Below are 16,737 nucleotides of genomic sequence, written 5' to 3'. Positions count from 1 at the left end.
TGAAGATGGGGCGTGTTTTTTCAAGAGTTCTGTGCCTTGGCAGATTTCTTATTTAAGCTTTAGTTGCAGCGTTGAATAACAGTGAATTTCTCATTAGCATTTAAGTGTCTTTTAATTTGCATCCCCACTTTGGAGTGACGAAGCAGTTTTGAAACAGGTTTTTAACCTTGACATTTAGTCCTTTCCTCGATATCATCACTAAATTTTAAACGCTGAAACATTCCGTGACTGTAAAACTTCTTTAAAGGAAATCACTTAGGTTAGAGGTCGACAAGGGCTAGATTGTTGTGGCCCGACATTATTATTATGAGAACAAAGCTTCCCTTAGGCCTTAGTGTAAGATTTACTAAATGATTTCAGACGACAAACAAAAGGAACAGTACCGTAACAATATAGCGACGCAGGTGAATTTTGCCACCTTGGTAAAATAGTTTGATCACATGATTGGAGTAACTTCAAAGGGCTATTCATGGGAGGGGTTTCGATTTGCGTGAGTTCCTCAATGAAGCTATAAACATGATGCATGATGAATAAAATACGACAAGCAGGTGAACCAGATCAAAGTTGGCAAGGAAATGTCGTCCTCGTAAGATCTGATTTGCAGTAGACTTAGTGTTTTTATTTTATTTTATTTGGAAACTGTTCGGTTTGTTTTCAGTAAAATTGGAGAAAATTCATTTATGAGATAGTACGTTCGTTTGCATGTTATGTATTATTTATTGCACCACCAGAAGGTATAAGGTTTCTGAAAGTGACATCTCAAAAAGATATTTGTTCATATTCAACGGTAAAGGTGACCATGTTTCGGATCCTTGTTCATTCTATGAGAGCATTTATCTTCGAAAAGAAAAAAACTCGATGAACGATTTATTTGAACTTTAGCAATATCATCTCGTAAACAATGACCACCCCCGGCTTATTATTTCAATAGTAATACATACCCTTTAATTTGAGTTATCAAGTCACGCCTTTTGTTTTTTTCTCGTGCGCATGTTATTGATCAGTTTTTAAACACCTCGTAGCCCGTACAGGGAAGTTGAACCCTTTCATGATCATTAATTGAAAACGAAATTAAACAGTAAACAACAGCTCAAAGCTGTCGTTGTCAGACACTTCAGTCCCGCAAATGACACGCGTAACATGGACTACACACGCTAGTGTGTTTGAAGTCTGGGAAAAATTTAAGGAAGAAGGCCCAAGTATTACATCTAAGACACTGGTATTATTCCTCGTTCTTCAAAGACTACCGACGGAGTGGACTTTGTATTCTGTAGTAAACGAATTATGTTGGTTGAGCTACATGTGGCTTACGAGGGCTCCATCTCACAGCTGACCATTAATAATAAAATACTTCACTCAGGTGCCAATTCATCACATCATCTAAACCGCAATATGTATGCAAATGTGGAATATGCGCGACAGGCGCAGCAGAACAGTGGAAAAACATTAAGACTGAACCAAACAGATCCATCTTGTCGGTTGCACTGTGCTGCGCCAACGAGACTTCAAAAGTATGGCTACAAAGCAGTCTATAAAACTATATGAAGTTGTAGCGGCAGTGGAGCATGAGGTTAGCTGTCCGGTTTGTTTGGAGGAATTTCAAGAGCCAAAATGTTTGCCAAATTGCGCTCACAATGTTTGTCAGGAATGTTTAGAGGAGATGGCATGTAAAAATTCAACCATGACAAGTATTGAATGTCCAGTTTGCCGAGTGGAGTCATTCATTCCAAACGCTGGTGTATCAGCGTTTCCAAAGAACCATCTGCTGGCTCGACTAATTGAAAAAAATCCCTCCAGAAAGGCCCATGATAATGAATTTATCAAAGAAGCGTTAAAAAGAAGTAGGGAAAATCTTGAAGGATTAAAGAACGCAGTCCAGGAAATGGATGTCCGCCGAAACTCAATAAAGAAACAAGCGGAAAATGTGAAAAAGGAAATCCAAAGTGCTGCAAATCATGTTATTGACATAATTCGTGATCAGGAACAGCAATTACTTCTTGAAGTTGATCAGTACATGAATAATAATTACCCGGAAACTACCTTCGACAAACAAAAGGAAAAACTGAATAATCTGCTAGCAAAGACCTCCAGTTGTGTTGAAAGCGTCCAAAAGAAGAAAGAAGGGGATAAACGTGTTTTGAGACAGGCGCAGCACCTAGAAGAACTGGCTAAAGTTGCTGGTATTCAAATTCTTTCAGCAAGGCGAAAATGTTTTCGAAAGTTTGAACTCACCTTTACTAAAAGCGACTTCTCTTTAAGTCGAGCGGAATCCATATTAGGAAGTCTGACTGTGAAAAGCGGAGAGGCCGATAGCGACAAGCATTCGCTAGCTGGCCTCAACGAAAGTTTTAACGACGAAAAAGTCTTGAGACATATTGATGGAGGTAGAATTAAGGTCCCTAACTTCTTCCCGTTCGCGGTGACAGTGTCAAAGAAATCCGGAGACATAGCCGTATTGGATGCTGAAAACAAACGCGTACATATATTTGATCGCGAGGGAAATCATCTCACCCAATTTCTTTTCATTTTTGGTGACTTTTGGGACATCACATATTCGCACAACGATGAGATTGTGGTTTTAAACAGGGAAAATAATTCACTGTTACATTATGATCGAAGTGGAAATCTGAAGCGCAAGTTCCCAACAACTCCCATGCCTAAAGTAAAGTTCACTTTTCTGTCGCACGATTCATCTGGGCGTTTGTTCGTGACGTCAAGCCCGAGATACCAAGAGCTCACCTCCGAAACGAATTCCTGCGTTCTGGTTTATAATGCTAATGGTAAGTTAGAATCCGTGTTTGGTGAAGGAAAGTTGTCTTCCCCTAAAAAGGCGGTGCTCCTCAATGGAGAATTGTTTGTGCCTGACGCTGACAGCAAGAGTGTGAAAGTCTTTAGCATCCAAGGAGAATTTCGTCGAGAAATTGGAAAGGGTATGCTCGAAGATCTCGCGGGTATTGCAGTTGATTCTGAGAATGGTCGAATCTTAGTTTGTGATTGTGAAGGCTACGCAGTGCATGTTTATAGCAGAGAGGGAACATTAATAAGAACCATTAGAACAGCCGCTCCACCGGTAGAAATCGCGTTGTCTAAGGACGGAAAAAAACTAGTGGTTTGTTTTGACGGGGATAAAGCAAAATATCTACAGATTCTATCGTACAGTAAGGAAGTGTTGCACACCTCTTGAACTGTAGGAACAACATCGCCATAGTAGCAAAGAAAAATTGATTCGCAATTTTCAGTAACTTATTAGTGAGATAGTTGAAGTCGTAGGGTTTAAGAGATGTTGCAGTCACACAATCAGTTTTAGACCTTTTTTAAATCAACAATGAAAGGTCACCGAAAAGATTTGAAATTAACATTTCATTCGTGAACATAGCACTGGTCTGAATAATTGTAATAAGAAATAGTTAAAGCCAAAAGAAAGTCGGAGACATAACTAATAGATAAATGCATAAAGATAAATTTAAATGTATAAGGGTAAACTGGTATCATCTACGATTAAAGTATTTCAAGCAAAAGAAGGCATCCGAGAGTGTTATACACTAATTTTTGCGCGCACATTTACTACCGAATTAATCTCCCTCGGCGTGATCGGAGATTCCACATCCATTTTTCCTTCAAAACTCCACTATTATTACAGATCCCCGACGTCCTTGAAAACAATCCTACGGGTTTCCTAATATTGTGTCCGTCGTACAAATTCTCCCGAACTAAGCTCGTAAGTAACTGTCTTTTTGTGGTACTAGACTGACCGTCCGATTTAATTGCTGTGGCAGGAAAGTAATTTTGCAAAATACTCAGAAAAGTACGAGTATTCTGCGTTGTTTTTACGGAAAGCCTCCAAATTTACGTTCAGAAGAGGGATTTCTTAATAAGTCTCCTTGTTGTACATCTCCTCCAGTTTGACCTAATGTACATTTTGAAACTTATGGATGGTTAAGGAAGAATCAAAGTCGTCGACATAAGTCGTGGATGCCAGAATGGAGCGCGAGGGCATTCAATCGAACTTGTGTGCCATCACTCATTCGCCATTCGTCCATTATTTCCTTCAAACGAAGCATTCTATCTGTCAGGCGGTCGTTTTACTGACAAAAATTTTAAGTCGTTTTTCTATACTTTCTGTTGCAATGGTTTATGGAGTGTGTTAAAGAGTCAAAAAATCAAAAAATTTTCCCCATGTTGGTCTGAAGTAACCCCTTTGTAGCGCTGCTCGTTGGTCGTTATGAGCGATGTCATCCCGACAGGACAGCGGCTTTGGGTAGCTAACCTTATCGATTTCGTCTTATTTGATCAAATGTCTGAGTTTCTGATATATAAACGTCCAAATGTAAGGAAATAAGAGTAAGAATGAATTGATACTCTTACTCTATGTCCTTGATATGAAACTTAAACTAAATTCCTCTTGATGGGGACACTAGAAAAACACATTTTTAAATAAACAAAATCTATCAGCTGAAACTGAAGAATGGAGGTTACACACTGTTGAAGATGAATGATGCAGCTTTGAGACTCAGAGGATTGTTACCATCGATTTACATTCTGTCTGATTACCAGAGGAAACTGATTCAGGATCATCTCCGTCACGTCTCAAAGTCCGTCCACTTCCATCCAGCAGAGTTCTGAGAGAAGAGAAACAACCTGGAAACGAGACTGGTCATCACGCAGATGTCGTTTAATGTCACGAAATGTCACGTCACTTCAGAACTCCACGGTATTCACGCGAACATCATCAACGAACGATTCCACAAGAGCTGTTTTTCGATATACAATTCTTTTTTTCGTTAGTTGAATCTGATGATGAGTGATTTACCGAAAACATTTGTGGAAACGTTCCACAGTGTGGAAGCCGTCAGAAAAATGAAATATCAACCGCTCGGCAAGACAGGGATGAGTGTGTCTAAGTTAAGCTTCGGTAAGATACAGTAAAACTGTTATTTTATCATTACTTCATGTAATCGATGTAAGGAATAGAAATGTGTGGTATTGTATGCATGCGTGGTATTGAAAGAGAAAAATATTGTGTAACTCTTGAATCTTGAATTTAGATCGAGGCGGTTGGTTGAAACACCAAGTAGACAAGGAAGCTCTTGATTGTTAAACAAATTCTCCTCATCAGCATCGAAGGAAATTCATGACGAACAGTGTGTAGAGTATGCATACTGATAGAAAGAGTTCCATATAACCCCATACATTAATTATGCATTCATTTCATAGACTAAATATATAAAGGTTTCTTTATATTATATAAAGAATGTTAAATTATCTCATGTTTTGATCATTTTTGTGATAGATAGGCTACCATGATAGTAACCTTACAGGCTTTTAGAAAAGCATATTTTTAGCAATAATTGCAATAAGTGAAAGTATAGAAACAGTTCAGAGCTCCCTTAAATTATGAAATCATTAATGTGTCTCTAAACTTCTCATACAATGTAGCAGTGAAAAAAGGGGGTACTCCAAGCTGGAGTTTAAGTCACAGATAGACAAAACCAAAAGTGTGGTTGTTACCACATTGTGTATTGTTGTTTACTAGATATATATTTATTTTAAGATAATTTTAACAGATTAAACTCTGCAACCCCAGTAATTAAGGATCTCCCCAGAAGAGGCACTTTGTATGAAAGAAAAATATCAATAAGTTCTTTCCCTGATAAGTGTTGTGTCTACATTTATGAATGGATGAATTTTTATGTCTTGTCAAGTGATGTATCAATTTCAATCTAGAAATTCTGGCTTGCTTTTGATAATGACAGGGGCATCATCACTTGGAAGTGTCTTTAGAGAAACTGATGATGAAGAGTCCATTAAAGTTGTGCATCATGCAATAAAAAGTGGTATCAACTATATTGATGTTGCTCCATGGTATGGTCATGGTAAAGCAGAGACAGTTTTAGGCAAGGTTTGTAGTAATTTTCTGTTTGATTAGTTGTTAGTTCTTTATTACTAGGTATTCTTTGTTACCCTTTCTCTCTGAGATGGACACCATCAGCTAGGACAAACAGCAAGTTTTAGTTGAGTTAAAATCACAGTGATTAATCTTTTCTGTTTCACATTCAGGCTTTGAAAGATATACCTCGTGAGGCATATTATATTGCCACAAAGGTAACAACTAGTTACACTGTCTGATAAAGTTGCAGTTTTGCTGTACATCATCTTCTTTAACTTGGGTCACCCAAACAAAAGACCATGAATTGTTTGAGTATCTTTAATTGTGATATGTAAAATAAATGCTTCCTTGACCAAAGTAAAATTAATATAGCTAGGATACATTCCTATCAAAAAGTGTTTGTAGGAAAGTTCTACTCTCCATTTTAAGTCACTGCATATCTCAAAGGTTTACAGTGATTTCATAGGCTATTCTTTAGCCCAATGCATTTTTGATATCTTATAAATGTCAAATGGCTTTTTTCATAGGTGTGTCGCTATGAGCCTGATATGCAAAAGATGTTTGATTTTTCTGCTGAAAGAACATTACAAAGTGTTGAAGAAAGCTTGAAGCGGTTGGGTCTGGATTATATTGACGTAATTCAGGTATTTCACTACAGAATTGAAAACTTCTTGGACGTAATTATATATTGAAGTTTTTAAACAAGAAATAAGGATTTGTAATAGCTTATCATAGGAATGCCAAACAGTTTGACTAGCAAGTGCTCATATTTCAGGCAATGATCAGTGGATCATATTTGTGTTTTCTGCTAATTGTTTTCTGCCAGATTTCTTCAGTTGATACTTTCTCTTTATGTAACATAAGGGTGCATGTAAACTAAGTACGACCAATTTTCAAAGAATATACTGAGTGTGTATATTGTGTTTGTACCACCTTATGATGAAGTAAGGGACAGTACTTTCTTGCAATATACTCATTTTTTTCTCCTTTTTTTCTATCAGCTTAAAGAAATACACTTTTCTGGTCTACTTTTTCAGTCTTAGAATTTAATACCGAATACAAACCAAATTGAATTTCTGTCACGAGTAAAACTGTCACTTAGGTCAATGTGATGTCAGTTAAGCTTTGAAACCAAAAGATCTTACAATATGACTTTTTCTTCTACTGAAACCTTTAATTGCCTTATGAAATACAACTTTCATAATTTCCATTGTTTTACCAACAGTTTTAATTTTTATGTTTTTACCTTGAGGGAAATATATAATTATATATTTGGATGTTGCTGACTCATAGCTTGTAATATTAATAATAATTTTTATTTGTGTTAATTCTCGGTCTGTACAGGTTCATGATATGGAGTTTGCTCCTTCATTAGACATTATTATTGGCGAGACATTACCTGCCCTTCAGAAGGTATTAAAAGGGTAATTGTTTACAACAAACCTTCACAAAGATTGTTATCAGTGGTATTTAGAATACATGTAGGAACAAAAATCATGCAATAGTGGGCTGGTATAATTATTGCACTCCAATACTTTATTCCAAAGTCTGATATTGAAGTTAAAAAAATTTTGGGATAATTGTCATTTGCCAAAATCTGTAAGCTGAGCATTGTCTTCTGTTTTCACTAGATAAATTCTAATAATTTTTTTTCTGGTTCCAGCTCAAAGAAAGTGAGAAAGTGAAGTTTATTGGAATAACAGGATATCCATTAGAAAACTTTCGGTGAATACATATGTTGTAGTTTTTTTTTTTTTTAACTTTTTACAAGCTATGTATCTTTCTAGTTTAAAATTAATTTAATTAAACCTGAAAATAATTTTAAATAGTTAATTGTCTTTCCTCAGGATGTAGCAATTCCAATTTTCATTGTACTCTGATGATAGCAACAACTACCTGATCATTTTCTTGGAAAGAATTTTTAAAACAGTCAGCTTCTTGTTTCAAGACAGCTGTTTTTTAATGTTTCTGAAAATCATTTCATATTTGCCAATTACTGTTTGATTCATCTACAGGACTGTTCTGGAAAGGAGTAAAATAAACATTGATACAGTGTTGACCTATTGCCGTTGTTCACTAAATGACATTGGATTGTTAGATTATGTAAACTTCTTTAAAGTAAGAATTTAAGCTACCTTTACATGAAAATATTGTTAGAAATCAAATGAGCTTTAGGCTTTCCATCACTTATGTCTGAACCTTGATATGATGGATATAGCTTTTCTGTCCTTGTCCTCCAGGAATGTTGTCTTAATCCCATTACCTAGCTAACAAATATCTACTCCACCTTCAGTGAGTTAATTATATTTAGATCTTAGGATTACAATCTGTGCAGGTTAAGAACCAATGAATACCTTCATTACAGAACAGTTTAGGTAATAAAAATAACTTTAAGTTATGATGTATGAAGCGAAAAAAAAAATTAATGTGATAAAGGAAATACACCAAGTTACCAAGTACTTTTGATTCATCGTGATTTCTTCATCATTTGATTTGCCTGAGGTAGTGAGTTGTTATAATCTTGTTCCTTTCATTTAAAATTAATTAAACCAGTATGTGGATTATTTTTGTGTTTAGGAGAGTGGAGTTGGAATTGTGAATGCTTCTCCTGTATCAATGGGATTATTGTCTAGCCGTGGACCTCCCTCATGGCATCCAGCTGGGGAAATTGTGAGAAAAACATGTAGAGAGTCTGTTGATTACTGTCAGGTGTGTTTTAATGTATAAAATGCCTTCAGTTTAACCTTGGCATTTCATAAATTACAAAAGGATTATTTAGCATTTTAGTATCCATATTCATCATCCAATGCGCTGGGTCAGCTCTTAAAAATGAAGGGTTAGATGCACAAACAATCCTAGCCAATATTCACTGGAAGGATTTTTTTCATCAGATTCTATGTTTAGAATTGCTATTATAATAATGATGTTAGTTGCTAGTCAGTTATGGAAATATTTTAATCTTCTTTTATTTTTTTTGCTGTTTTGCACATGCTTGTTTGTTCGATTTTTCAAGAATAATCACCTCTTAAACAAAAAACTTCCACTTTCTTTGTAAAATCAATATAAATTTGCCTGACTTAAATTACAGACTAAAATATCATTTAATAATGTCTTAGAGTTGTCTTAGCTGTAAAGTAACATAATTTGCCTGAGATTTCTCTGTTCTATGATTTTGAAACACCTAGACTATCTTTGTGCAAAGGTTTTTTTTTCACCCGCTTTTATTCAATGAATATAAAAAATATTTTTTGTCTAATTTTCTTAAAGGAACAAGGGGTTGATATCTCCAAGCTAGCACTTCATTTCACCCTGGGTTTTGAAGAAATTCCAACTACCTTGGTTAGCACTGCCAGCATTCAAAATCTTCAGAAAAATATTGATGCTGTTAGTCAAGAATTATCAGAAGCTGAAAGCAGATGTCTGCAGTATATAAGGGACAAGTATGTAGGTTTTTCTTTTTTTGTTTTGTGTGAATTGTGACAAGATAAAAAGTAGAATGACTTGCAAGGGAAAGCATAAAATGTCAAGCATAGATGGTGTCCCACAAGAGGCAAGATCTCCTGCAAACTAAATTTTCATAGCTCTGTACTCATGATGCAAGTCATGAATGTGGAACAATTTACTGGTTGTAGTGAAAACAAAGAGACCAAAGACCTGCAAAGATTGCTTTGATGATTATTTCTTAACCAGCAGTTCACATATATGATTTTCGTATATTCACAGTCATTTATTCATCACTTCATGGGTTTATTACAAACCATCATAATGACCAGCACCCAGTTGGCTCATTTATTAGCTCAGTTGGTAGAGCCCTGCACTGGTAAAATTTGCAAAGGTCATGGGTTTAATTCCAGTACAGTCCTGAATTTTTTTTCAGGCCTTACTTTCACAACTGCTTATTAAATAAGTAGTGTTCATTACTGCAAAGATGGATTTGATATTAATTTCTTAACTGGCCGCTGTTTAGATAATTATATTATGATTTTCATATGCTCACAGTTAGATCTAAAATAAGACCCAAAAATGAAGACCCTAAAAGGAAGACCTGAATAACTTAAAGACTGGAAAATGAAGACCCCTTTATTTTCTTTATCTAACGTGATCTTGTTATGGTTTCTCCTTGGAAATATACAGTTCTGGATTTAATCTTTGTAGCAGTGATAAAGCATGTACTCAAACAATGGCTCATATAATTCCCACTGAACTAAGTGCCACTGAGAACTGTGTGAGAACTGTTGGATTCAAGTTTCCTTGTTAATTCATAATCAGTCTTCATCTTTGAGTGTGGTACTGTAAGTGATGGGACTTTTCCCAGCTGACCCAATGTCAAATAAAAACTGGAGGAAAAGACATCATCGCTATTAATGCGTTAATGGTGGAGATTAAAGTGAAGCTCGATTGATTATATCATTGACTATGGCCTGCTTAAGATTGTCCAAGTCCTTGTAAATAAGATTGAATGTGCTTGTTCAAAATTCCATACTTAAAATACAGAGTGAGCCTATAAAAAGACCCCATCTAGCATTTTGTTGGCTTCAGTTTTAAAGTAATGTTGGAGTAACAGCCATGCAAAAGAAAGCTACACAAAGTTTTCATTTTAATTGCTGGGTACATAATGTTAGTGTGTACTGAGGTTAATAAATTATTTTTATTCCCATCTCTTACAGTATTTTTAAGCCAAGTGGTAATCTTTCTTGGGAAGGTGTAGAAGTCTCAAAGTATTGGCAGAAGATTAAGCAGCTTCAGAATTGACACTGTACTTGTGACTCAACTGTGTTGACACACTATGGCAGCTTTCAACTTGTTGTCTTTAAAAAAAAAAACAACTGTATCTTTAAACATAAGTTTTGAATATTTAGTACCCTTTTGTCTAAAAGTAATTGTCTTAATTTATAATGGTAATTGAACTGAGTGGAGTGCAATTTGGGCTGAAATCATACGCGTGATTTCAAAATCGAATGTGCACGCAGCGCAAGTTCAGTTTGAAACCACGAGTATGATTTCAGACCAAAATTGCACAACACGAGGTTCAATTACCAATTTATTACATCCATTTTGAAATCGCCCAAATACAGGACTTGGTCAATTCAAATATTTTATTGATGCAGAACTGAGCCAGTTTCTAAATATTTTACATCTTATTTTGTATGCAACTCAGAAAGACTTTGACGTCATGTGTCATAAACTCAGTCAATCATAAAATGATGTGATTTAGAGCAAAAAATGGTGCGATTTGTGATTAAATTGCACTAATTAGAGCCAATCAGATTACAGGGACCACCAGTGATTTCAAAATGGATGTAATAAAATAAATAATGTCTTAAGTTTCTCAGTTCCTTAAGTGTTAGCACATCCATTCTTTTGTATTGTATGATGAAAAAGGTTATTAAATAAATGTGATTCATATTACATTAGAGTTTTTCATAATGACAGCTGCCAAAAGTGGAAACTTTTACTTGAGGATGTTTGCTGGCTTGTAAATGTTATTTATTTGAATTATCAAAGACATGCAGATTTATCTTGAATCTTTGAGCTGAAGTTCTCATTGCATTTTAAATTTTCTATCAGAAAGTTTCCAGAAAATGTAAAGTTTTATTTATTATGATGTTAAAATATTACATTTAAGAAACTTTTAAAACTTTGGCAATCAGTTACTAGTAATAAAACAAGGGGAGGAAGGGGTGTAGGAGGAAGAAATGGTAACAATTCAGGCTTCTTTTCTGGAATTTCTTTAAGTGTAGCTCACCTGTGATTAGACTCCTCTATGAGAACAGAGAACTTCTGAAATTTGCCACCCACTTGTGAGAATCATTTCAGTACATGCTCATGGTTTGTAGTTAAAAATTTGATTCATTACATTTAAGTGTGATCAGAACCCTTACGATTTCAACCTTATGATACTGTTAAACGCGACCGAATATATCCACATAGATGTCTGCGCTATATAAAATAATGTAAAAATGTAATGTAAAATGTAACCCTTACTGGGAGAAAAAAACCCACTAAAATTAAATAGCTCCCTCCTGAAATGTTTCTCCTCAGTTGTATATCAGAGGCACATAATTTTAATCTAGCCTGAGTGAAGTTATTTGACTTAGATTTGAATCTGTACTTATTCAGATAGAACATTTTAATTATAACCTGAAGTGTCTTTGAAGAGAGCAAAATTAAATGATATTTACTCTAAAATGTCCTGTAGGAAGGTGGAATCATCTGGTAGAATTTCAATCTCAAGTCAAAGTTTTTAAGCATTTATTGATAATAACTACTTGAGTACCCACACATGCATTTACAAAATAGTTGTGCCTCCTTACTTTTGTCAATAAATAATAATTATTACAGCAACTCTTCTTGATGAAAGGATATCAACTGCTCTTTAATATCGATCAAGAAAAATTTGAAATGAAATATTCTTAAATATTATGTTTGATCTGTACATAATATCTGGGATAAAAAGCAACAATAACACACAAAAGAGAATTCTATACAAACAAATTAAATAATCTTGTTCATTTCATTTTACCGCTATGTGATTGTATAAAATTTCAGTCAATAGCACATTATTGTTTGTAATTCATTATCAAAGAGTAGTGAGACATGTTTTGGAATAAACTTTTAGAGAGTGAATACTGTCTGGTCTGAGATTTTTGAACTAGTGTATATGTACCACACAGGTGAAAAGTACTTTTCATGCATGCTGATTGGCTGCTTCAAAGTGATTAGCAATTATTATTCACCTCCAAGCAACCAAGGAGATTTAATTTCCAACCATTTTTTGGTCAATAAACAGATGAACTAATTTTTTTTCGGTTTATGTGTGGTACACATACTTGATGAACAATTATTCACCTCAGTGTTGGTGAAAGTGGTAGATATTTATCTTCAGTTGCCACTTTGCAGCTCCACATCAGTGAATACTTGTTAACTTTTGAACAGTAGAACAACCTTTACTGCAGTCTTTGACATAAGTTCAAGTCATATGACTTTGATGTACAGCTGTAGAATCCTGGATGATGTGATGCACAATGAGTTGTGGCATGTTTTGCCTGTCATTATGTCATGTAATCCTCAATTGTATTTATATACATTGGGACTAAATTCTGCATGCTCAAGTCAGTTTCTAGATCCTGTTGAGGTCTTTGCTATGCGCTGTTACTTCTAACCAGTCAATTGTTTTATCGTCAAAAATGTCAGGCCTTGCAAATTGTTCAATCTTATCTTGTGGTGAACACCATGGAAGCTGTTTGGCTATCTGTCTCATCAGAGCACTTCCTGGGGTGCGACCCTTATTGTATGGCTGAAAAATTTTGTGAAAGAGAAATGAAGAACAGTCTCGACTATGTCAAGTTGAGTAAGACGAGGAAACTTGTACTTTGCTTTGATAAGCATTGTACAATTGCACACGTGATGTCAGTGAAAATCCAGAATGATCAAGACAAACAGTGGAATTTAAAAGTAAGCTAAGACTGTCAATTGAAAGAAAATTGTGTTTGTAGCACTTAGCACATCCACGGGTAGAGTCTGGGGGGTTTTGAACCCCCCTCCCTCTCATCAGACCTGTGGGTGTAGCATTCACACTGAATCCAGACTTTTAAAAAATCTAACTTTTTTAGATCGCAAAGTTAGTTGGAGGAAATTTAAAGACTGGGACTGCATGACACAAGGAAAAAATTTTCTGTGACAGGTATGCATGATGATTGACCCCCTGAGCTATATCCAAACAAGATTCCATGATGCGTTTCACTAGAGTCATATCACACAAATTCCAACCTGTCCAGTATCTTGTTGTGGCAATGTACTGCTGAATACATTTTATGTCCAGGGGATGGGATAGATAGGAAAGGAGAGAGGGAGAGAGAGGGTAGGAAGGGAGGGGTTGGGTTGTAACCTATTTTTAATTAGTAGAAGAACAATTTAGATCCACTGATTGATACTACAGGGAGCTGTTAATCAAAGATATTAATAATTCCATGACAGTCCAGCCTCCTTCATCTCCATTTTCTCCTTATATTTACAATAATATCATAATGAAATAAGTCATTCCTGATCACTAACACAAATAATATAAATACTGTGCAGTAAGTTAATATGAGATGCATAATAAGGCAAGAAAGGTGTTGGTACTCAAGGTAATTGGCCACACAGGCACTGAATTATTTACAAGGTTTCCATCAACTTGCTTTACACTACTTACCCCTTTGTGTAGGATGAGTGCCTTATCCCATTCAGGCTCCTCTTCTTTGTAGGTTATCATCTGTCTTCTATAACCATCCTTAAAATTTATAAACTGATCTATATAGGCTAAAGAGGGGATTAATAATAAAATTAATAACATTTTGGTCTGTAATCATACGAGTGATTAACAAAATTGGATTAGCCTGTGTACAGCCGCACCATCCCCTTGAAAAAATCGGGGAGGGAGCTCCCTCCCTGATTTTTTTGAGGGGATGGGGTGGCTATAGCAGGCTAAATTGGATGACCACAGAGCAGGATGAAGTCTGATTTGTTAATCATGAGTATGATTGCTAACAGAATTGGACAACATAAAGTTCTGTAACCAATTTATAAAAGCTATGGTAACATTTGAGAAAGAAACTAGACATCAGTTATACATTTTCATGAAAAACAACAATCAACTCTGCAAAATGCCTGAAAAAAGTATGTGCACATGTCAGGTATTGGCTATTTATACACAAGCATGACAATGATGTCAACTGTCCTACTACCCTGTCCAATTACAAGCATGATGCCTACACAGCTGCCCTATGAGAGCTCAAACTGAGTTATCTAATTGATTAATTTGATGATTAAACATAAAATACAGTCTGTCAAAGCAACATTACATTATTTAGAAATTATAGGTTGGTAATCACGTTTCATTTTTGCTAAGATCGTGTTTATTACACTGTAATTTAGCCATGTCAAGATCATAATTTCTTGTGAATTTACCTTTTTGAAAATTTTCACACAGATGAATTTAAGTGATGAAATTCTTATAAATCAGAGAAGCATGACTTTGTCTAAAGTATGGAGCAGCTTAAGTCCAAACACTTTATATGCAGTTTTAATTCTTTTCTTCGTGACGTTCGTGACAATCAATATCATTTAACTCGACGGCAAAGCCTGTTAAATTACATTAAAATTGAATTACAATCAAAAATTAAATTAAATTGCTGATGTTATATTTAGAATTAGAATATCGCTGAGGTTGTGCTGAGCATACTTTCCATTTAAGTGTATTAAATTGGAACACCACACTTACGGTCATATAGAACATTTAATGTTCTCGACTTGAACTTCAGATTTCCTGGATCATGATCGTAAGTAGTCTCAAACTCTGGCAAACCATACTTCTTTGGATTTTCCAGCTAAAAAAAAATCACAAATTTGGAGTATGTCCATATATTTTTAACTTATACTGTCCCAGCCTATTATCTGCTCAGATTTGGCAGAAAAAATTTCCTTTGTAGAAAATTTGGTAGCTCAGTAGTCAGTGCACTGGATTCCTAATGAGAAGACGAGGATTTGAGCCCTGACTGGGTCACTTTTTAGTTCCTGGGCAACATGCTTTACTCCTACATTACCCCACTCCACCCAGGAGTATTATGGTACTGCCAAACTATCAGAGAAACCAGATAAAATATGGAACAAAATGTGGCATCCCATCTGGGGTGGAGTGGCAATTAATAAAACTTAGTTGCCTCATGCCCTGTCATGATGTGCCATCTCGTTTAAAATTAGCTGACATAATTAAGCTTATAATAATTTTTTCCTTTCAAATTTAGAGGTGCAGAGAGAGAGAGAGAGAGAGAGAGAGAGAGAGAGAGAGAGAGAGAGAGAGAGAGAGAGAGAGAGAGAGAGAGAGAGAGAGAGAGAGAGTAAGGTATCCTCTGTCTTGAATCATGACCTGGTGGGTGAAAACTCGCGTCAGTGTGCACTTTTATGTCGCTCTTTTATGAAACATTAATGAGATAACATTATAACACATTTCATTTAATTGATTACCAAGGTATACAGAACTTACCGGTCTGAAGTCATCCCCTCTGAAGGCATGTGGCCCTGGAGTGACATAAGGATCACGTTCATGTACACCTTCCCTAACGTACTTGATTTTGGCTGTATGAGAGTCCGGAATACGAAAATGAGTAGAGAAAGGCACCTTGTGTGATACCAGGGGCTGCAGAATTTTTGGTAAAACACTAGGTTTAAATTCAATCCTCTGTTTGGTTCTCTCCTTTGCTCTTTCATTCCACTCGTCTTCGTTGTATCCTGGTATCATAGATTCTCTTGTGTTTCGTTTGGGAGGCTTTGGACGGTAGATTTGAAGTGTGAAGTCGGGTGGCTTAATGTCCCATGGAGTTCGGTTTTTCAATTCTTTTTCCTTGAGCATTCGTTCACGCGCACGCTTTGATTCCAAGAAACAGTCACTTCGGGAACGGATCAGGGTCTGCGTGACATTGAAATCAACTTTAGAGCGATAAGTAACTTGCACTGCTCCACATCCACTGTTCTTTTGCATCCTAACGTCCTAATGGTGAAAGTCACTTGTTGATTCTTGAATGAATAGAACTGTTATAAAAATAACCCCAATTAGTTTCTTAATGGTTCTAATTACAAGTTACTTGTAATCACCTTGAAATTCGAGCTTGTGACTGTTTTAAACAGCCTAGACAAGTCAGAACTTCAAAACTGCACTCATCGCCAAAAACACCACGGAAAAGAACAAACTAGTAGCTATTATAAAATTCTGTAAACATTCGGTCGTTGCCATGACTACACGCAAGAATATTTACTGAGCACAGCCAAGCGTTCCCACAGTCGTACCACCGAGGACACCTCCAATGCCATAT

The 16,737-nt window shown here is 35.8% G+C and overlaps 3 protein-coding genes across 6 annotated transcripts; 2 read left to right on the top strand and 1 right to left on the bottom strand.

The window, feature by feature from the left end:
• Positions 1-124: 124 nt before the first annotated feature.
• Positions 125-3,525, top strand: LOC111331066 (uncharacterized). Its single transcript, XM_022936097.2, has one exon. The coding sequence runs from the start codon at positions 1,514-1,516 to the stop codon at positions 3,182-3,184; it is 1,671 nt and encodes a 556-aa protein (XP_022791832.2). The 5' UTR covers positions 125-1,513; the 3' UTR covers positions 3,185-3,525.
• A 1,146-nt stretch (positions 3,526-4,671) lies between these two features.
• On the top strand, positions 4,672-12,514 carry LOC111331097 (uncharacterized). Of its 3 annotated transcripts, none has more exons than XM_088741039.1 (10): positions 4,672-4,912; positions 5,754-5,899; positions 6,058-6,102; positions 6,415-6,564; positions 7,232-7,300; positions 7,551-7,612; positions 7,903-8,005; positions 8,465-8,596; positions 9,155-9,331; positions 10,555-12,514. In XM_088741039.1, exons 1-10 carry the CDS (start codon positions 4,795-4,797, stop codon positions 10,561-10,563), a joined length of 1,011 nt encoding a protein of 336 aa, XP_088597165.1. In that variant the 5' UTR covers positions 4,672-4,794; the 3' UTR covers positions 10,564-12,514. The 3 variants fall into 3 exon arrangements, with proteins under 3 accessions (XP_088597165.1, XP_088597164.1, XP_022791866.2); XM_088741038.1 differs by having other exon boundaries at positions 4,676-4,912; positions 9,155-9,327; XM_022936131.2 differs by having other exon boundaries at positions 4,678-4,912; positions 6,415-6,531; positions 9,155-9,327.
• LOC111331089 (putative uncharacterized protein C7orf78) lies at positions 12,123-16,727 on the bottom strand. Of its 2 annotated transcripts, none has more exons than XM_022936120.2 (5): positions 16,520-16,727; positions 15,912-16,415; positions 15,150-15,255; positions 14,082-14,188; positions 12,123-13,184 (listed from the first exon to the last, which is right to left on the bottom strand). In XM_022936120.2, the coding sequence occupies exons 2-5, from the start codon at positions 16,404-16,406 to the stop codon at positions 13,008-13,010; spliced, it is 885 nt and encodes a 294-aa protein (XP_022791855.2). In that variant the 5' UTR covers positions 16,407-16,415; positions 16,520-16,727; the 3' UTR covers positions 12,123-13,007. The 2 variants fall into 2 exon arrangements, with proteins under 2 accessions (XP_022791855.2, XP_022791856.2); XM_022936121.2 differs by having other exon boundaries at positions 15,912-16,334.
• Positions 16,728-16,737: the final 10 nt, after the last annotated feature.

This window comes from Stylophora pistillata, chromosome 12 (assembly GCF_964205215.1).
Source record: "Stylophora pistillata chromosome 12, jaStyPist1.2, whole genome shotgun sequence".
In the NCBI taxonomy this organism is placed as follows: Eukaryota; Metazoa; Cnidaria; class Anthozoa; order Scleractinia; family Pocilloporidae; genus Stylophora; species Stylophora pistillata.
The sequence above is the reverse complement of the archived record's forward strand: the minus strand, read 5'-3'. Positions and strand labels throughout refer to the sequence as shown.

Bases quoted from the DNA above. Each gene is read 5' to 3' on its own strand.
- LOC111331089 (XM_022936120.2), bottom strand. From the start codon at position 16,406: ATGCAAAAGAACAGTGGATGTGGAGCAGTGCAAGTTACTTATCGCTCT. The intron at 14,189-15,149 runs GTAAGTGTGGTG...TCCCCTCTTTAG, and splicing joins ATTAAATGTTCTATATGACC to CCTATATAGATCAGTTTATA. The intron at 13,185-14,081 runs GTAAGTAGTGTA...AAAATTTTTCAG, and splicing joins CACTCATCCTACACAAAGGG to CCATACAATAAGGGTCGCAC.
- LOC111331066 (XM_022936097.2), top strand. From the start codon at position 1,514: ATGGCTACAAAGCAGTCTATAAAACTATATGAAGTTGTAGCGGCAGTG.
- LOC111331097 (XM_088741038.1), top strand. From the start codon at position 4,795: ATGATGAGTGATTTACCGAAAACATTTGTGGAAACGTTCCACAGTGTG. The intron at 7,301-7,550 runs GTATTAAAAGGG...TTCTGGTTCCAG, and splicing joins CATTACCTGCCCTTCAGAAG to CTCAAAGAAAGTGAGAAAGT. The intron at 8,006-8,464 runs GTAAGAATTTAA...TTTTGTGTTTAG, and splicing joins ATTATGTAAACTTCTTTAAA to GAGAGTGGAGTTGGAATTGT.